Genomic DNA, 17,425 nt, shown 5'->3' on the forward strand with positions numbered 1-17,425 from the left:
ACCAAAATCCTACCCTTGTTCTCCAATAACGGGGTTAGTCCTAGTTCTGCCCTCTAGAGGAGGACTTGCCAAATGTTTTAAAATTGTATTGTCTGATATGGCACCCACTGTGGTGGCAGTCTACTTCCAAAACGTCACAGCCTTGAGAACCCTGTGGTGCAGAGTCTTACTTGGCAATACATGGGTTGCCGCGAGTCAAAACCAACTCCACAACTGCTTTGGTTTTGGTTAGTTGGCTAGCAAAACTGAGGAACTGATTTTTTTTTTTTTTTAAACTGTAATTAAATTTAAATAGCCACCTGTAGGTAATGCCTACTTTATTATACAGCACAGCTCTAGAACATCATAGAATAAACCTGTTTCCTCCTCAAATTAAAAAAAACTTAGTTGTCCTTTAGTTTTTCTTTATCTTCTCCAAGTGAAAAATTCCCTTGTTTTTCAATCCACAGCCAGTGAAAAACTGCCACTGATCTTTTTTCCCTGAGAAATGAGGGGTGGTCTTTTCCAAAGGCACTTATTTGCAGTGGTCACACTGTGCATCTAAACGTTCTTTGAGAGTGTATCAAAATGATTTCAACCCAGGTGAATGATTAGAAACAACAGATATTTTCTTAAATTTAATTTTTCATCTTTTGCTTAGACTACTGAAAGGAATTTTGGGGTACTCTTGTACTTTGGAAACCCTGGTGGTGTAGTGGTTAAGTGCTATGACTGCTAACCAAGAGGTCGGCAGTTCAAATCCGCCATGCGCTTGGAAACTCTATGGGGCGGTTCTACTCTGTCTTATAGGGTCGCTATGAGTCGGAATCTACTCGACGGCAGTGGATTTCTTATACTATGGTCTGACCTTTGATATTTAGCTATTTAATATTGTTTCTTTCAAAATAGGCATATTGAGTATCTGCTATATTCCAGGAATTAATCCATGTATTGGGGATGACCCTGAAGAATTGGAGGTTTCTGAAACTGGTGTGGGTCAGGTGGTGAGGTAAAGGCAGCAGGGTTAATAAGGAGTCAATCTTAAATAAGACCTATGTACACATTAATGGAAGAAGAGTAAAGATCTTTAACAGCTCTTCATTTACAAGATCAGGGAGTGATTCTGATTAGGGAGTTGGACATCAAGTTAGGAATTGGGTTTTTAAGTAATAAAGGGATTCTATAATATTTGAAGTCAAGGACTGCTTTTGTATATTTTCCATGATGCCTAGCACAATTCATGGCAAATATAAGTACTTGGTAGGTTTGTTGAAATGCATTCGTTCATTTGATTCATTCATCAGTTCACTCTTACTGTGATGGCGATACAAAGGTGTTTAAGAAATTAATGAGCTTGCAGGGGGTCGGTAATTATGTCCTTTTTATAGAATGGGTTTAGGGCAAAATGTGGATTGGGAATAGGGTATAACTGTCTTCTGTGCATCTTTCTTACCCTGGCTTCCTAATTACCTTTCCTAATCAGTACTACCACTATCATGCTAAGCTTACCCTTGTGAATTCTGTACCTTGAGTTTCAGTCTTTACCTCACTTCCCCTTTTTTTCTTTCTTTGGCCTCATCTCCATCATTTCTTCCTATCTGTTGCCATATAATGTGTGTGTATAGTTCAAAGCTAACTACACTTTTGGGGAGGGCAGGTTAGAGTAGGAGTGTTCTGCAGAGCTTAGCTTTTAAAGAACCAACCACTAAGTTTGCCAGTTTTGTGTTCTGTAGTTATCCTTGGTAGCAGGCTACTGAACTGGCTACTGAAGCACCACCCTGAATCTTTGGATTTCTCTCATAGTCTCGTGTCAATTCCTTGGTTTTTCTGTAGCCTACAGACTCTTGGGGGCAGGTTTTTCTAGTGGCTTCCTTCCATTTAGAGTTTATGGATTATCTGTCTTCTTTTTTCCTCCATTATCTACTGACCCCTCTCTCCCCCACTTTCAGATATGGTGCTCTGTGACATGATTTCGAGTGTTGAGCCACTCATGGAGCAGAAACGTGAGATACCTCTATTAATTTGAAATACCAAAATGAATGACTCGGGTTTCTCACTCAGAGCCATGCGTGCTGGCGTCTACATTTACAAATCCTAAAGATTCGTATATTTTTAAGAACAGCTTCAAGCTCTAGCTCTTTATATCTTCCAAAAACCACGGTTTTTAAAGCTAGCTAGGCTTACTTTGGAAACCCTGGTGACATAGTGGTTAAGTCCTGCGGCTGCACACCAAAAGGTCGGCAGTTCAGATCTACCAGGCGCCCCTTAGAAACTCTATGAGGCAGTTCTAACCTCTCCTATAGGGTCTCTATGAGTCGGAATCAACATGATGGCAACAGGTTTGTTTGTTTTTTTTCTTAAGCCTTACTTTGGAGCCCTGGTGGTAGCAGTGGTTAAGAGCTCAGTTGATAACCGAATAGACGGCAGTTCAAAATCACACTCCTTGGAAACCCTATGGAGAAGTTCTACTTTGTCCTGCAGGGTCACTATGGGTCGGAATCGACTGGATAGCAGTGGATTTAGCCTTATTTTGTCCTGAGAAATTTAGTTTTCCCACTGGTGGGGCAGTGAGTATTGGTAGTAAAATAGTAGATTTGTGTATTCCCTTTACATCTTCAAGGTTGCTTTCGGTAACCTACTTTTATTTCCAGTCTTCTAGGCAAATGTGGCCTGGGAGAATTATAAGGGTATGAGAAAGATTTATGTATATAAAATGTAGAAATACATTTTCCTATGTGCTTTTTCTAATAAAATAATAGTCTTTATAGTTTGTTTAAATTTTTCTTAAAAAGCTTATTTTAAATGAATTAAACTTGTTAGACTTTAATGAGGTAATTTGTGGCAATAATCTCTACAAAGGATAAATTGTCAATTAGAAAAATAGATTCTTGTACTTACACAAAGAACACAGATTCTTTTAGTGATTTTCTTGTTTGTTTCTTTTTTGTATATGTGTTTTAGGAGTGAATGTCCCTGAAATTCCTTGTATCCCAATGCTAAGGCATCTTTATATGAAGTGGGTCAGACTTACTAAGCCACAGCCGTTTAAAGACTTCCTATGTATCAGCTTACGAACTTTCGTCATGAGGAACTGTGCAGGTAGTGATACGTAGTTATGGTGGGAAAAAGTTGTGTGTGTGTGTATTTCTTAATTTTATTTATTTTGTGGAATATAGCACATCTTATTTCCATACTCAATTATATTCTGCCCTTTCCTCCTTTAATAACTATTCATGTTAGTTTTATCTCCATGTAAATTTTAAGGTCTTTGATAGACAGGACCATACCTTATCTTTTGTGATCCTCCATAGTATCAGATACATCAGTGGTTATATGGATATTGTTTAAATGATTGAGATATTTAGTTGAATGAAGGATCAAATTTTCAACTTGGCTTTTCCCGTTAGTTGTTTTGAGCTTCAAACTATTGAGACTTCAGAGAATTTACAAAAAAAAAAAAAAAACCAAATAACTTTCCAGTGTTACTGAAAAATCCTTATGCTGAATAGATATGTAACTTAACAGACTAAGGAGACCTGGTGGTACAGTGGTTGAGCACTTGGCTGCTAATCAGAAAGTCAGTGGTTCAAACCCACCAGCCGATTCTCGGGAGAAGGATTGTGGCAGTCTGCTTTAGTAAAGATTTACAGCCTTGGAAACCCTATGGGGACAGTTCTACTCTGTCCTCTAGGGTTGCTATGGGTTGAAATCAACCACATGGCACTGGGTTTAAGTTGGGGTTTTTTTTTTTGGTTAACAGGCTAACTCAAACACTTCGATTTGTAACAAGAATTATAAATCACAGAAAGCCAACAAGTTGGCTTTCATTTTAAGTCACAGAATTTATAAGTTGCTGGCTTGAAAATGCATCTTTAAGGCAATTTATATTGTTCAATTGAAGATTTTTTTCTTAATTTTTTTAGGTCCCACAAATTCCTTGAAGTACGTCCCTTTAGTGACAGGCTTAGCCTCTGCCCGAAACTTGGAACACTTAGAAATGGTTCGAGTTCCTTTCCTTGGAGGTCTTATCCAACATGTAGTTGAAGACAGTTGGAGATCAGGTATTCATTTCCCCATAGTTATTAAATATTTTAAAAACCAATTAAAAAAAAAATCTGTTAAGCTTTTATTTAGCTTTTCTTGAGTTTTTTTTTTTTTTTTTATAAAAACACTGGCCAGTAATTGTACTTTCTCTGTTGTATTTGATAGTAAGTAACTATGAGCATAGGCATTTCTTAGAGAAATGTTAGCAAGGATTTCTGACACCCGTTGGCAGTAAGAAGCGTTTTATGACTTGGACATTCTTAGGCCTCCAAAAGAACTCAGGTATTAGTAATGGCAATGTCTACTTTTTTTTAGTACTTGATAGCATATAAAATGCTTTTGTGTTTATCACTTGGATGCTGACCTTTCCATCAGATAATAATTTTTAAAAGAAAAAATATTTCACTCTCTAGATCCTTATAGATAACGATATATGATATTCTAAATGTTAAGCATCATCTTCATTGCAACAAAAGTACAGGGAGGTTTAGCTAGATAGTTAAAAACTGAAAATCTAACTTTACCTGTCCAAAATTTAATGAAAAAGCATCAAGTACCATAGCCTTAGTAACAAATGGACATTATTTTTCAATACCATTAAAATATAATGAAGAGTAAACACTATATTTTTTAAAATTTTGTCAATTCTGGTTTAAGCAGACTTGATTACACTGACTCAAGGGTATGGAGCGGGCAGGGACTTCCATATACTGTTGGTGAGAGTGGAAACTGATACAACTGCTTAGGACACAGTTTGGCAGTATCTGCTGACATTGGCCATCCATATATCAGCTGTATTCCTGGCTTTGAACTCAACAGAAATGTAATCATATGTTCACCAGAAGATACGTTCAGGATTGTTGAGAGCAACACTGTTCATAAAAGCCCCAACATGGAAACAACCTAAATGCTTATCAGCAATAGACTAGGTAATAAAAATGTAGCATATTCATACAATACTATACAGCAGTGAGATAAACAAACTACAGCCACATGCAACAACGTGGATGAATCTCAGAATGTTTAGTAAAAGAAGCAAGACAAAATTACTGTGTCATTTTATTTATATAAGTTGAAAACAGGCAGAGTTAATACTCTATGAAAATTTATTGTGGTGTACATTAATAATCTGTTACCTTTTTTCTTTTGTATGCAAATACAAGTTAGATAAACATGCAAAGAGAATCAGTTGAAGGTAAAGTGGTGCTGGTCTTCTTACTTCGAGAGTTTAAATCTTTTGGAGTCATTCTCAGATGTAGCCAGAATGTCTTTTCAGATACTGTCAGAATGGCGGTATTGGTTTTTTTAGGAGATGAATACTAGTTATAATTCATCTTGAGATATTAATTTGAATGGAAAAACAAAACTTAGATTTACTTTAAACAAATAACCATCTAAAGTGTGTATATGCCTTACTAAAATTGCTTGGAGCAAAAGAAATGATTTTTTTTCTTATTTTTTTGCTCCTTTTCCTGTTTAATCAGGTGGTTTTAGAAATTTGCACACTATTGTTTTGGGAGCTTGCAAAAACGCTCTTGAAGTAGACCTTGGTTACCTCATTATCACTGCTGCCCGTAGGTATGTTTCTTCTTCACATTGTGTCTTTTGTCTTAGAATTATGTGTTTTTTCTTGTTTTACAAAATATTGGGGAATCTGTGTGGCGTATGTGAAGTTTAATCATGAAATTTCTTAAATTTAAGTAGCATCTGGGTATCATTTAGTGAGTAGCCTTCGTGTCATAACTGGGGACCAATTGAACCCCAGCAATTGCAGACCCAGCAAGCTCTGGAAGGGAGAAAAGCAGTCAGCTATTCTGGGAGCCCCTGAGAGTCCAGCAGAATAGTCACTAAGGCTTCAGTGTCTACAGCCTTCTTAGGAACCATTGTTTCAATCTCTGGATTATTTTCTGAATTGTTTTAGTTTATCAGTAATAATATTTGTAATTCAGAAATTAGCTCTTTAAATCAGCTTTTCCAAAATTCTGACCTTGTAACAGCTTTATACTTTTTACGATATCTGTGTATCACTTTATGCTATATTTTCTCTTTCTTATATATCAAAGGTCTACCTCTTCTTTTACTTGTATATTTTCTTTAAATTGAATTAACCATGTTCTAACTTATTAAAAAACAACTCTTACTTTCTACCAATAGAAGTTGATGAAGAACGTAATATGATTATATAGTCCAATATAATTAAGAGAAAGCAAAACAGTATTTCTAAATTTTACCAAGTAGGTATTGTTGTCTACTGTAGAACTATACTCTTTGTTAAGATGAGACATGAATAGCTAGCATTAGAAAATAAATATTAAAGAAATAACAGCACCAGACTCAGATTTTCACTATGACTTAATCTTGATTGAGAAAACACTGGAAAGGAAATAAGATTCTTACCATGTAATTTATTGTTATTTAGTGTAGCTTCAATGTGCTGCTTCAGATGTGCCCACACTTTGCAAAAGACTCCTTTAAAGCAAACATCTCTGACATTTTTTAATAGAAGGAGGGAAAGTCGTTGACATCTGTGAAACTTCAGTGAGATTGTAGACTTCTTTCAGAGCCTGACGTTAAGAGGATCCTTTGATTCTGATGCTTTTCGTTTTACTCTGACATGTATTTCTTTGTTCATAGGTTGCATGAAGTTCGGATCCAGCCCTCTCTAACCAAAGATGGTGTCTTTTCTGCCCTAAAGATGGCAGAGTTGGAGTTCCCCCAGTTTGAAACCCTTCATCTGGGATATGTAGATGAGTTTTTGCTGCAGAGTAAGGCTTATTACTCCATTTTATTTCCTAGAATAGTTCCTAGTAGGAAACTCACTTGACAAACTGAGACCCAAATTGGGATGTGCCTTATTTTCCTGACTGTAAGATAACTTAAAATCTTTGGTGCTCTCACTTCTTGAAAAAGAAACCTTTAAATTAAAATGTCTGTGATTTTTTTTTTTTTCCCTCCATGTTGCCCTCTGATTTTAGCATATTATAGAATATGTAGATACCTGTATTTTTGCCAACAAAAGATCCTTCTCTGCATTTGGTAATGTCTCAGCTTTATGGCCCAAGTTTCTTTCCCATGCTGCTTCATTTTTTTTCCACAGAATGTCATCCTTGGTTCCATTTGTTGAATTTGATCTGCCACACTTCTTGAAGCTTTTGATGGCCCTCTCAGATGAGGTGCCATTCCCTGCCCATGCTCTTCATTTCCATAATAAGCCCGCTGGGGGTTCTGGATTTTCCAGATAGTGTGAGCACATAATGGTCAGTATTCATTTAATGACGATTGCTGTTGGAAGGCTTGTTCACAGCATTTTCTAGAATGGATTTACAGCTAGAAACTCATTCCTTTGGGCTTGAATGCATGTCAATTCATTATTCAATTTTTTTTTCCTTGTGGCATTGGTCAGACATGCAAGGAATTCCTACCACCAGAATGTTTTTTATTGTCCCAAGAATCAGTTGCTTCCCCTTGTAATTTGCAATTAGTCTTTCTTGAGCTATCAGTATCACACCAGATGACTTTTTTTCTTAGATATAATTTGCATTGCAGAATGTAAGAATTCTTTTTTGCCATGGCAGTCCAGGACAACCGACATGACTGTTGACCTTTTCATTTCTAACATATATGTCACAATAATAGTTGTTTTTTTGTTTTGTTTTTTTATATTTTCATTATCGTAGGTCTTATTAATATATAGGTGAAGAATTATTTTAAAAAATCAAATTGTTTTCTAGCCAATTATTTATAGGAATGGCCTTTAATTTTTACAGCTTTGAAAAATATCAGCTTTCCACCAAAGTAATTTTTAAATGCTAACCTAGGATAGTTATTTCATGTAAAACTTATATATTCCAAATTAAGCTTTTGCAGTTTTGATTGAGGTTGCTAACATTTTCTGTTTCTACAATACCTGTGTAGTGACTAAATAGAACTATTAACTTGGTAATTGGTATTCTTTCTATACTCTTGCTTTTGTTTTTCCCAAGTGCTAAAAACTTGGCACATCCTTTTTTGTTTCTTCAGGGTGGCCACGTCTAGGTCCACTGAAGAATTGCCTTTGAGAGTTGTCTCTATAACCAGCTACTTCCGTATTGTATTTCTGTCTCCTGAACATACATTTTCGACAGCATAAGAAGCACTTTACCTTTTTAACTATTGACTAAAATTGTCTTATATTTTTAACCATAACTTGTTTCGTATCTCTTTGATATTTAGTAGTCTCTAGTTTTTACCTTTTTATAAACCATTCTTCAAGTTCACAGTAGTTCGTCCATTTCTAGAAGTGAGGCTTCTCCCGTATATATGCTATCCTGTGTTCCTTCCAGGACTTCGAGGATTCTTTTTCTCTGAATAGTTGCCAGTGGGCCTCTCTAACCAGATCATCTAGAGAGGAATGAAAAGTCACTGCTCATGCCCTTCCGTTTAGTCCCTCCCTTCTCAGTATTTTAGATTTTGAAACATCTCTCTAGAAGGTAAGGGTGATCCCTGATAAAACTTGTCATTTTTTGTTACAAAGGGTCTGGCAAAATAAATAAAAACGACCCTTATCTCCCTCAGAATTTATAGTAAGAGTGACAGTGCCATATTGAGGAAATGGGTGTGCTAAAAAATAGATGCTATGTGTTAGGAATACAGGAAGAGTGACTTGAGATGGGTTCAGATTCTGATGATGTATATGAGAAAAAGCAGTGACCCGGAAATAAGTACTGAGAGAAAAGTTAATCATCCACAGAGATTTATGATCTCAGAATTTCATGGGAAGTTAACAAGGGTGTAAAAACTGATTAGAAACTTTGGAAGCAGTATAGTGTAGTCTTTTAAGTGCTGGGGCTTTGGAGAGAAATGGAATTGAGCATTATTTATCATGTGACTTTGGGTCAGTTAACTTCTTTTAAGTCCATGTTTTCTCATTTGTTAAATGAAGACAAGGCCATTTTCCACTTCTCTTGGATGGTTCTGAGGATTCTGTGAAAAAAGTGATGTATACATTTATAACAATCTCTGCTACTTAGGAAGCATTCAATAAGTGGTAGCTTTTGCTTTTAGGTGATCTATGGTCTAAAGAGAAAAAGAACAAAAATGAACTCCAGGTGCTGTCTTTAGGGTTTTGAGAGAGTGTGGCAATCAGGAAGCCCTGAGCGCAGGAACGCGCTCAAATGGCTGGATGCAAGACATGGGTTTGTCCTGTTAGCTGGAGCTCATAGTCAAGCAGACTGAACCGTCTTGAAGAGTGAGGGGCAGGAAGATGGGAGAAATGACAGGAGGCAAGGTGTGAGTGTGAGTCTCACTGGAATGGTCTAGGCCAGAGCTTCCTCTTTTACTTGCACCACCCCCCTAGTTTGTGACAGGACAGTAGGAACTAAAGCCCAGTGACAGTGAGAGAAGATGTATTTAAGTTAGAGGTCAACTTCCAGGAGATAGGTAGGTATTTACCAGCTATAGTGTCGCTATGAGTTGGAAACGACTCGACGGCACTGGGTTCGGTTTGGTGTTTTTTTACCGTGGGAAACCCTGGTGACGTAGAGGTAAAGTGTTGTGGCTGCTAACCAAAAGTTCGGCAGTTCGAATCCACCAGGTGCTCCTTGGAAACTGTGGGGCAGTTCTACTCTGTCCTGTAGGGTCGCTATGAGTCAGAATCGACTTGATTTGACTCGACGGCAGTGAGTTTGAGTGAGTTTACCATGGGCTCCAGAAATCAATCTGAATTCCTCAAGGTTACCCTTCCCTACACGTGGCCACACCAAACTCCAAAAATTTGATCCTTATATTAAGAGGGACTTGCATTTTTAAGATTTTTTTTTTTCCTTCTTAAAAGGTAAAACTAAAGCCTCACCTTAAGTGTGAACCAATATGATATGTATTCCTCAGTCATGTTTTATGAATTTTTGCTTTTGTGTTTTTTTCTTTTCTAAGCAATTGGAAATAATTTTTTCCTGTTAGCTCTTCCTTGACTTTTTATATAAATTTTTATTTTGCAAAAGAAGTGCTACCATACTTACAGAATAACGAAAAGCCATACCCAAGTCTGAACCTGGTGATGGACAGATTATACAGAGTGATCATACTGAATGCTAAGATAAAGAATCGGTGATGCCCCATAACACTAAAGAATTTGTATTTTTTGAAATTGATCCCTTTTTCTAGGCAGAATGGCTAATGCAGATCTGGTGAAGTATGGCTTGGCTGATGTGGTAGAAAACCCTGGTATCATCACTGATATAGGGATGAAGGCAGTCAATGAGGTTTTTTCCTGTATCAAATATCTGGCAATTTACAATTGCCCCCATCTTCATAACCCATACAATTGGATCTCAGGTACTGTAAACTTAGAAATACAGCTATATTTTATTGATATTGAAATAATGTAAGTGTCTTTGTTTTCTGTGTGTGGTGCTATGATTGCATTCCTAGTGTAAAATGTGAATATTTTATATGGATTGTTAATACACGTTCTGGCAGTCTTTGATAACTAAATTGGAAGTATATTCAATGTATCTTTGAACTCTGTTTTGATATTTGCACTATCCAGGTTATAGCTTCAAGTGCACTGATCTTTATATGTAGTATTTTGGGTCACATAACAATAAGGGTAAAAATTGTTACCTAGCATACTATAGTTGTTTTCACTGAGTTTCATTCCAAATGGCACACCTTCTGAAAGAGCAAAGGAGGTATGTATATCTAAAAACTTTAATTAGGTGATATAGTAAACATTAACCTAAGGTAGAATTTTCTATTGACTTGAAAACCTAGACAGTAATTCAGTCCTCCCTTCCACATCCTGTCCCCCCTCTGTAGAAGTGAGACTTTTGCACATGGTGTTTTTCCTTAGAGGTAGAGTTAATTTTTCTCTCTGAGAGGGTAATACTATTTGTGGCTTTAAAGGCTCTTAAATACCTAAATATATAAACCTTCAAACAGACTCAGAGCTGGAAGTTTTCACTGGGACATCCAATTTAACCACACAAAGTTCCCTCACTGGCACCTGAAGAATAGTCAGTCTCCTCTGCTGTTTGAGTCACCTCACAGGAATGCCATCTCTCCTCCCAGAGTTGGTCTCCAAGCCCATTTTAGGGCTCTGTGGACTCTGCCGAGATCATTAATTAAAATGGCCCATGTCTCACGTTCCCACCAGAAATTAAATTCTGTCACTGGACCATCTGAATCAAAAAGTTACTGAAAGTATTAACTTTAGGGTACAGCAGACATAGGTCACTTAACAAAAAAAAAAAAACATTTATTGGGTTTTTTGGTTTGTTTGTTTTCTTAAATACAGAAGAGTATAATGAAGAAAACAAAAAAAATGGCCTGTAATCCCATCACGCAGAACTCTTGTTAACACTTAAAAAAAATAAAATAAAAGTAATACATGCACTTGATAAAAAATTTCAAACAGTACAGAAAGGTACAAAATGAAAAGTCTCCTCATCTCAAAGGTAACCACCATCAGCAGTTTCTTGCATATTCTTTTGGGCAACTTATTGTTTATATATTATGGTCTATATGTGTAAAATTTCAAAGTGATTTACATATACAGAAGGATCTTACTGCAGCTTGGTTTTTGCCCTAAATATAGTTGGCAGAGCTTTCCCCATCAGCAGACGTATTTAGCTTGTCTTCATTCTTTTGAAATAGCTGTGCCATGTTCTGTTAAATGCATATACCATACTTTCTTTATCCAGTGTCCTGTTGAACGGACATGTAGGGTGTTAAGTGGATCACATTTAAATCAGGGCTGACTCGATTTCAATTTAATGTTTCCCAGGCCATCTACATAGTTCTCACAGTGGAATTAGGTAAGGAAAACATCGTAGTTCATATTTATCAAGTTTTAAAGACCATGAAATAAGGGGAAAAATTATTTAAAGAATAAGGATTTGAAGAGCTACAGCAGAATTCCTCAGTAATGGGGAAAGTATAATTTCAACTCTCTCCGGCCATGTCATTTCTTCGACAGACCACTCAAGATGGACTCGATTGGTTGACATCAACCTAGTGCGGTGCCACGCACTGAAGCTGGACTCCTTTGGCCAGTTTATTGAATTGTTACCCAGCCTGGAGTTTATTTCACTGGACCAGATGTTTCGTGAACCACCCAAGGTAAGTCACATTTGAGAGAATTTTTGTTAATTTTGACATTCCAGGAAGAAAACAAAACAACCTAAGTGATCTTTTTTAGTAATTTGCTGTCACGATATTATAATTGGATTATACCACCAGCCTCAGTGAAGGCATAAAAACTGTAACAGTACATGGTTTCTTGTTCTTTAAGTAAGTGTTAAGGGTTCCCAGGGAAGGGAAAGGGAAAAGTAAGTAGAAAGCTGTCTCCAATTCCGTAAGCTGACGATAAGGTAAGGGTAAGAATGGACATGTCAGCTAAAACAAAAATTATTACTTAGAGTAGCTAGTTGGGAGATTAAACATCTGATCAGAAACCCAGAATTTAAACAAGGAATAGGCATTTATTTTGGAAATGTTTTATTTTGCTGCTCTTTTTCTATTCAGTTAGATATGCTGGGAATTCTGAGGTTGCCCAGTTGTATAAAATCTTATTTTAAAACTGCTTAGCAGATATCTAGACTCATGGTAATAGAAATTTAATGCCTCAACTAATTAAGTTCTTAATGGTTACATTTCCACGGTTGAAACAATGTAGTATAGTGGAAGAAGCTCAGGGTTTGAGGTCAGAATATTGAGTTTCAAGTCCCAGCTGTACCACTTACTGGCAGTGTGCTGTTGTTGGCTAAGTCTCTTCCCATTGTGCACCTCAGTTTCCTCATATATAAATCAAGGCTGATAACACTTTATCTTGCTTGAAGTGTCGTGAGCCTTAAATGAGATCCTTTATGTGTATATGAAACCATTTCATAAATATGTAAAGTGCTATACAAGTGTTAGTTCTTATGTAAAGATGAAGGATATTTTTAAATGAAGTGTAGTATACGAACCCAAATTAATTTAAGCATGTGGTTTGGTCTTGCCTTAGGGCTGTGCTCGAGTTGGTCTGAGTGCAGGCACAGGAATTGGCGTTTCCTCAGCCCTTGTTAGCAACCAAAACTCCAATAATGACAATGATAACAATGCCCAGAACAACAATGCCAACATCCACGACAACAATCACCACCACCCAGATGAGTCAGATGAGGAGAACGACTTCCGGCAAGACCTGCAGCCAGGAGAGCAGCAGTTTGCAGCCGACGGTAACCCAGATCTTTTGTGAGCTCCGATAGAAATGATTTTTACTTTGGATCCCATTTCTTCGACTTTATCCTTCTCCCTTCTCCTAATTCAACTTGTTGCTTTTCACATTGAGGGGAGCTAGTTGACAAGGCAAATGAGGGAGTGGGTGAAATCTCCTTATCTGCTTACTTGTTTCAATGCCATCCTTGTGATACCTCTTGTCCACAATATCTGTAAGGGTATTTACAGAATGGAAAGGACTGATAGATATCCTGGGGAGGGTACAATGATAGCCTTAGAGGCTCAAATGAGTCTTAATTTTTAGAATTTAGGTACAGGAGCATCTTTCTTAATAGCTCTCTGACCAGTAGATAGGTACATTTGGCTTGAATGTGGAGACCATTTTTGGATGTTCAAAAACTGAAAGAATGAACCCTAACCATGTACCAGACGCTGTATTGGACACCTTTCACATTTCTTTAATCATTTACTCTACACAACCACCCAGCAAATTAAGCACACAGCTAATAAAGACCTACTGGATTTTGGTTATGTAATTATCTACTCCTTTAATATTTGCCAGACGCCTCCTGTGTGTCAACCCGTATGCTCATAGGTTCTATCTGCCCCACTGTTGTTGAGTGAGGATGGAGGGAGATTGTTTTTTTTATCAAGTGTTCCAGTTGACCTTTATGAACTGGAAAAGGGATCTTTTCTGGCCATCTTTTTGTTGCCCTTTTGCCCACTCTCTTGGACACAATATTAATGAAAAATAGGGTCTGAAGAATCATCTGTAGGTGTTGTCTTCACCTCCTCACCTCACATGTTCTCAGTAGAACTCTCCATTTTGACTCTCAGCAAAGTCACCAGTGACCGTTTTACCAAATCTGTTGATCACTTCTCCACTCTTATTTGATGTTGTTGCCCACTTCTGCCTTCTTGAAATACTTTTCTTGGCATCTCTGAAACCATTATCTTGTTTTTTCTCCTGTCTCAGAGGATATGCCTCCCCACTTTCATTTGCTTATTCTACCTTCTTGACTTTTTTGTCCTGAATCTCCTTTTTTCTCCCTAAACATTTTCTCTAGATAAGCTTATTCAGTCTCATGACTTTAGCACCAACTATGTAATAATGAATTCCAAACCTTTATTTCCAGTCTTAACTTTATTCTTTTTGAAGCAATTGCAGTTATATCTAACTTCTTCCTTTTTTCATGGGTCCTCTCAGGCATATCAAACTTACCATGACCAAGTCTTTCCCCTGATACCTTCCCCTCAAATAGAAAAAAACAAAAGTGCAGAGCCAGTGGGGGCAAGGGGTGAAGCAGAAGGAATGAGGTCAAGTACTGTTTCTTTGCCTCGTTGTCCCTAGTGCCGTTGTTCATTGTGCAGATCACAGGCACCATAAAGGTCTCAGCACACAAACCATCCGTGGGAAACTTATCATAGCTGCAGTGCAGAACTACCTAAATCTTATTAACCTAATTGTGGTTGGAGTTGATGTGCTGGACAGACTGTATGGACTCTCCTGCAAAGTTATGTGGCCATAGGCTTCTCAGTAGAGTGGAGAATGCCTTGCTTTGTGAAATCGCGTATTGGTATAGCAAGAACTAAAACATGCGCAAGAACTCTGCATTTGATTCTAGGAGAAAACCACAGAACTTAAATCTATTAAAATTTTATTTACAAATATGGTTTCAGTAGATGAAAACTTGCATACAAGCCAAAATGCTCAGGATCTAGAAAAACCTGTTTTGACTTAGAAGCTGTAATCACCACAAAAGGAGTCAGCATCAGCAGTTACCTAGAAGGACTATTGGCAAGTATGATATCGTCAGATGCTATTAAAGGCTGAAAAGCAAAGAAGTAAGTCATACAGAAATGCCAAGATTGAAGAATTGATGGCTTCAACAAGAAGAAGCATGAGGACATCACAGGCAGTAGCAACATTTGTAGAGAAATGTCATGAAGATTGGTACAAAACATTAGGCTCCACGGACCTCTTATTTGTATTTGTTTATATGTATATATACACATACATATATATCTGTGTATGTAGATATCTATATGTATACATATACACGTACATGCGTATATATACAATCGGACAGATTAACCAGTGAGCAAGGTACTCAAGGGCTTAATTGTGTGTAATTACTAATCTATAGGGCACATTATACAAAGACATTATACATTTCCTTTCCTTTAAAGGAAAGACAATGTATAATTATGAGAGCCATTTGATTTGTATAAACTGGCTTTGCTATAAACTACTGTAATAATTGCATTGTCTCTTATTAAAATAATATATGATTCCAACAGAAACATTCTATTGTATTACAGAGCCATATTCATTTAGCAACATTTTATAATTTGGTGAAGGAATTATCTTTAAGGAGCCTTGTTGGCACAGTAGTTAAGCCCTGGGCTACTAACAGAATGGTCTGCGGCCCAAACCTTGCAGCTGCTCTGTAGGAGAAAAGATCTGGAGATCTGCTCCCATAAAGCCTAGTAAATCCTATGGGGCAGCTCTGCTCTGTCCTGTAGGGTCACTGTGAATTGAAATTGACTCCATGGCACACAATATCAACGTTATCTTCTTTAGGTCTGTACTTCTAAAAGTCTTATAATTCAGAATGCTTTATTGTGGGCTAGTTTTGTTAACTGAAAATACAAGTTCATTACCCGAATTTTGCAGGACTCTAAAACAGAAGAATAGGTCTTCACATCTTTTAACAATTTACCTTTGCCTAACATAAGATTGCTATGTCAGAATCACAGTTCTTTAATTGTTAACGCATATTGTCAGATTAATGTAATTACTTTTGAAGTAACTAACCACAAAACATAGTTTTACCTATACATCATTTAACTAGTCTTTTTTTTTTTCCTAAACCTTAATTTAAAGTATACATCCCAGGTATTCTTTTAATAATATAGTACCATATTGCCTGCCTCCCCCCATTAATCTAAATTACCCACTAGATGAAATTGCGTTGTAGCTTTTAATTATAGCATTGGTTCTCAAATTTGAAAATGCATCAGAATCACCTGGTCGATTTGGTAAAACAGATTACTGGGTTTTACCACCTGAGTTTCTGATTTAGTAGGTTTGGGGTGGATGTTTTAATAGTCTTCTACTGGGTCCTCTACTTCCTCTCTTGCCAGCTGAAATTAATTCTTTGAGCACCCAGGGTGGTCTTTTTAAAACATTACTTACATTGATCCCTTACTTAAAACTCTGCCCTCTGTCTTACTATAAAATCTAGTTTCTTCATTTAGGTTATAAGACCCACATGATCTGGGCTGCACTCATCTTGTGCTACTTCTCCGCCTCTTGTTAGAATGACCCTCTCTCCATCTTTGCATGGGTGCCTCCTTGATGTTTAGATCTTGGCTTAAATGTTAACCTCAGAGATGTCTCCCCTTACCACCCTAACGTTAGCAGCCACCAGTTCGTTCTCTATCACATCACCCTCTTATTTTTGTTCATAAGATATTACTGTCTGATGTTTTTCTTACTATTTTAATTTTTAGATTTTTTTCCCCTCAAACTACATTAAGTGCCACAAGAATAGAGATCTTGAATATTTACCACTGTTTCTTAGCACTTAGAGCAGTGACTCACAAATTACAGCTGGTGCCTAATAAGTAATTGAATGGATGATTACGAGAAAAGAAGTTTAAAACAACTTTTGGGAGTAAAATATTTCTGCAGGTTATTCTGTCAGCCTAAAAGCAGTTGTTATCAGCTTTGGAAATCCTGTCACATAGATATATGAACGTATGTCTGTTCATGCCATTCCCTGCATAAAAACCTTCTTGTGATTCACCTCTGCCTGTAGGAAACAATTCTAAGCTCTCTAGCAAGGTTTTTCACAATCTGGGACCCAGGCCACTTTTTTAGCCTTATTTTCTCTTTCACATCCTCATTGCAGTACAAACACTTATCCTTTGATATCACTGGACTGCTCACTCCTCTGAAAAAATGTAATATACTTCCTTGTATGAAAACATGGAATGGTGCCTCATCTCAATGAAACCTTGCCTGTCCCAACAGAAGAATTCGTTGCTCCCTTGTCTACGTTCCTGTTATACTTTTGGACTGTTCTAGCACTTAGCGAGTATATTCTGACCAGTTTCTTTGTGTTAGATATCCCTGCTAGAATGTGTGTGTTCTCTTGGAGAGAGGAGGCTGTAACTTATCATCTATTCATAGTTCCTG

General features: G+C 37.1%; 1 protein-coding gene across 11 annotated transcripts in view; it reads left to right on the forward strand.

Annotated features, from left to right (window-relative positions):
- FBXO38 (F-box protein 38) overlaps positions 1-17,425 on the forward strand; it is a 61,562-nt gene that overhangs the window by 22,637 nt on the left and 21,500 nt on the right. For 6 of the 11 annotated variants that reach the window (XM_064277940.1, XM_064277962.1, XM_064277972.1 and 3 more), the window contains 8 exons: positions 1,929-1,982; positions 2,941-3,078; positions 3,903-4,040; positions 5,508-5,601; positions 6,658-6,788; positions 10,165-10,335; positions 11,978-12,120; positions 13,007-13,220. In XM_064277940.1, the coding sequence (XP_064134010.1) occupies positions 1,929-1,982; positions 2,941-3,078; positions 3,903-4,040; positions 5,508-5,601; positions 6,658-6,788; positions 10,165-10,335; positions 11,978-12,120; positions 13,007-13,220 (1,083 nt within the window). The remainder of the gene's footprint in view (positions 1-1,928; positions 1,983-2,940; positions 3,079-3,902; positions 4,041-5,507; positions 5,602-6,657; positions 6,789-10,164; positions 10,336-11,977; positions 12,121-13,006; positions 13,221-17,425) is intronic. The other 5 variants (XM_003404587.4, XM_003404588.4, XM_010591669.3 and 2 more) reach the window with 3 other exon arrangements.

Source organism: Loxodonta africana, chromosome 2 (assembly GCF_030014295.1).
Source record: "Loxodonta africana isolate mLoxAfr1 chromosome 2, mLoxAfr1.hap2, whole genome shotgun sequence".
NCBI classification, from domain to species: domain Eukaryota; kingdom Metazoa; phylum Chordata; class Mammalia; order Proboscidea; family Elephantidae; genus Loxodonta; species Loxodonta africana.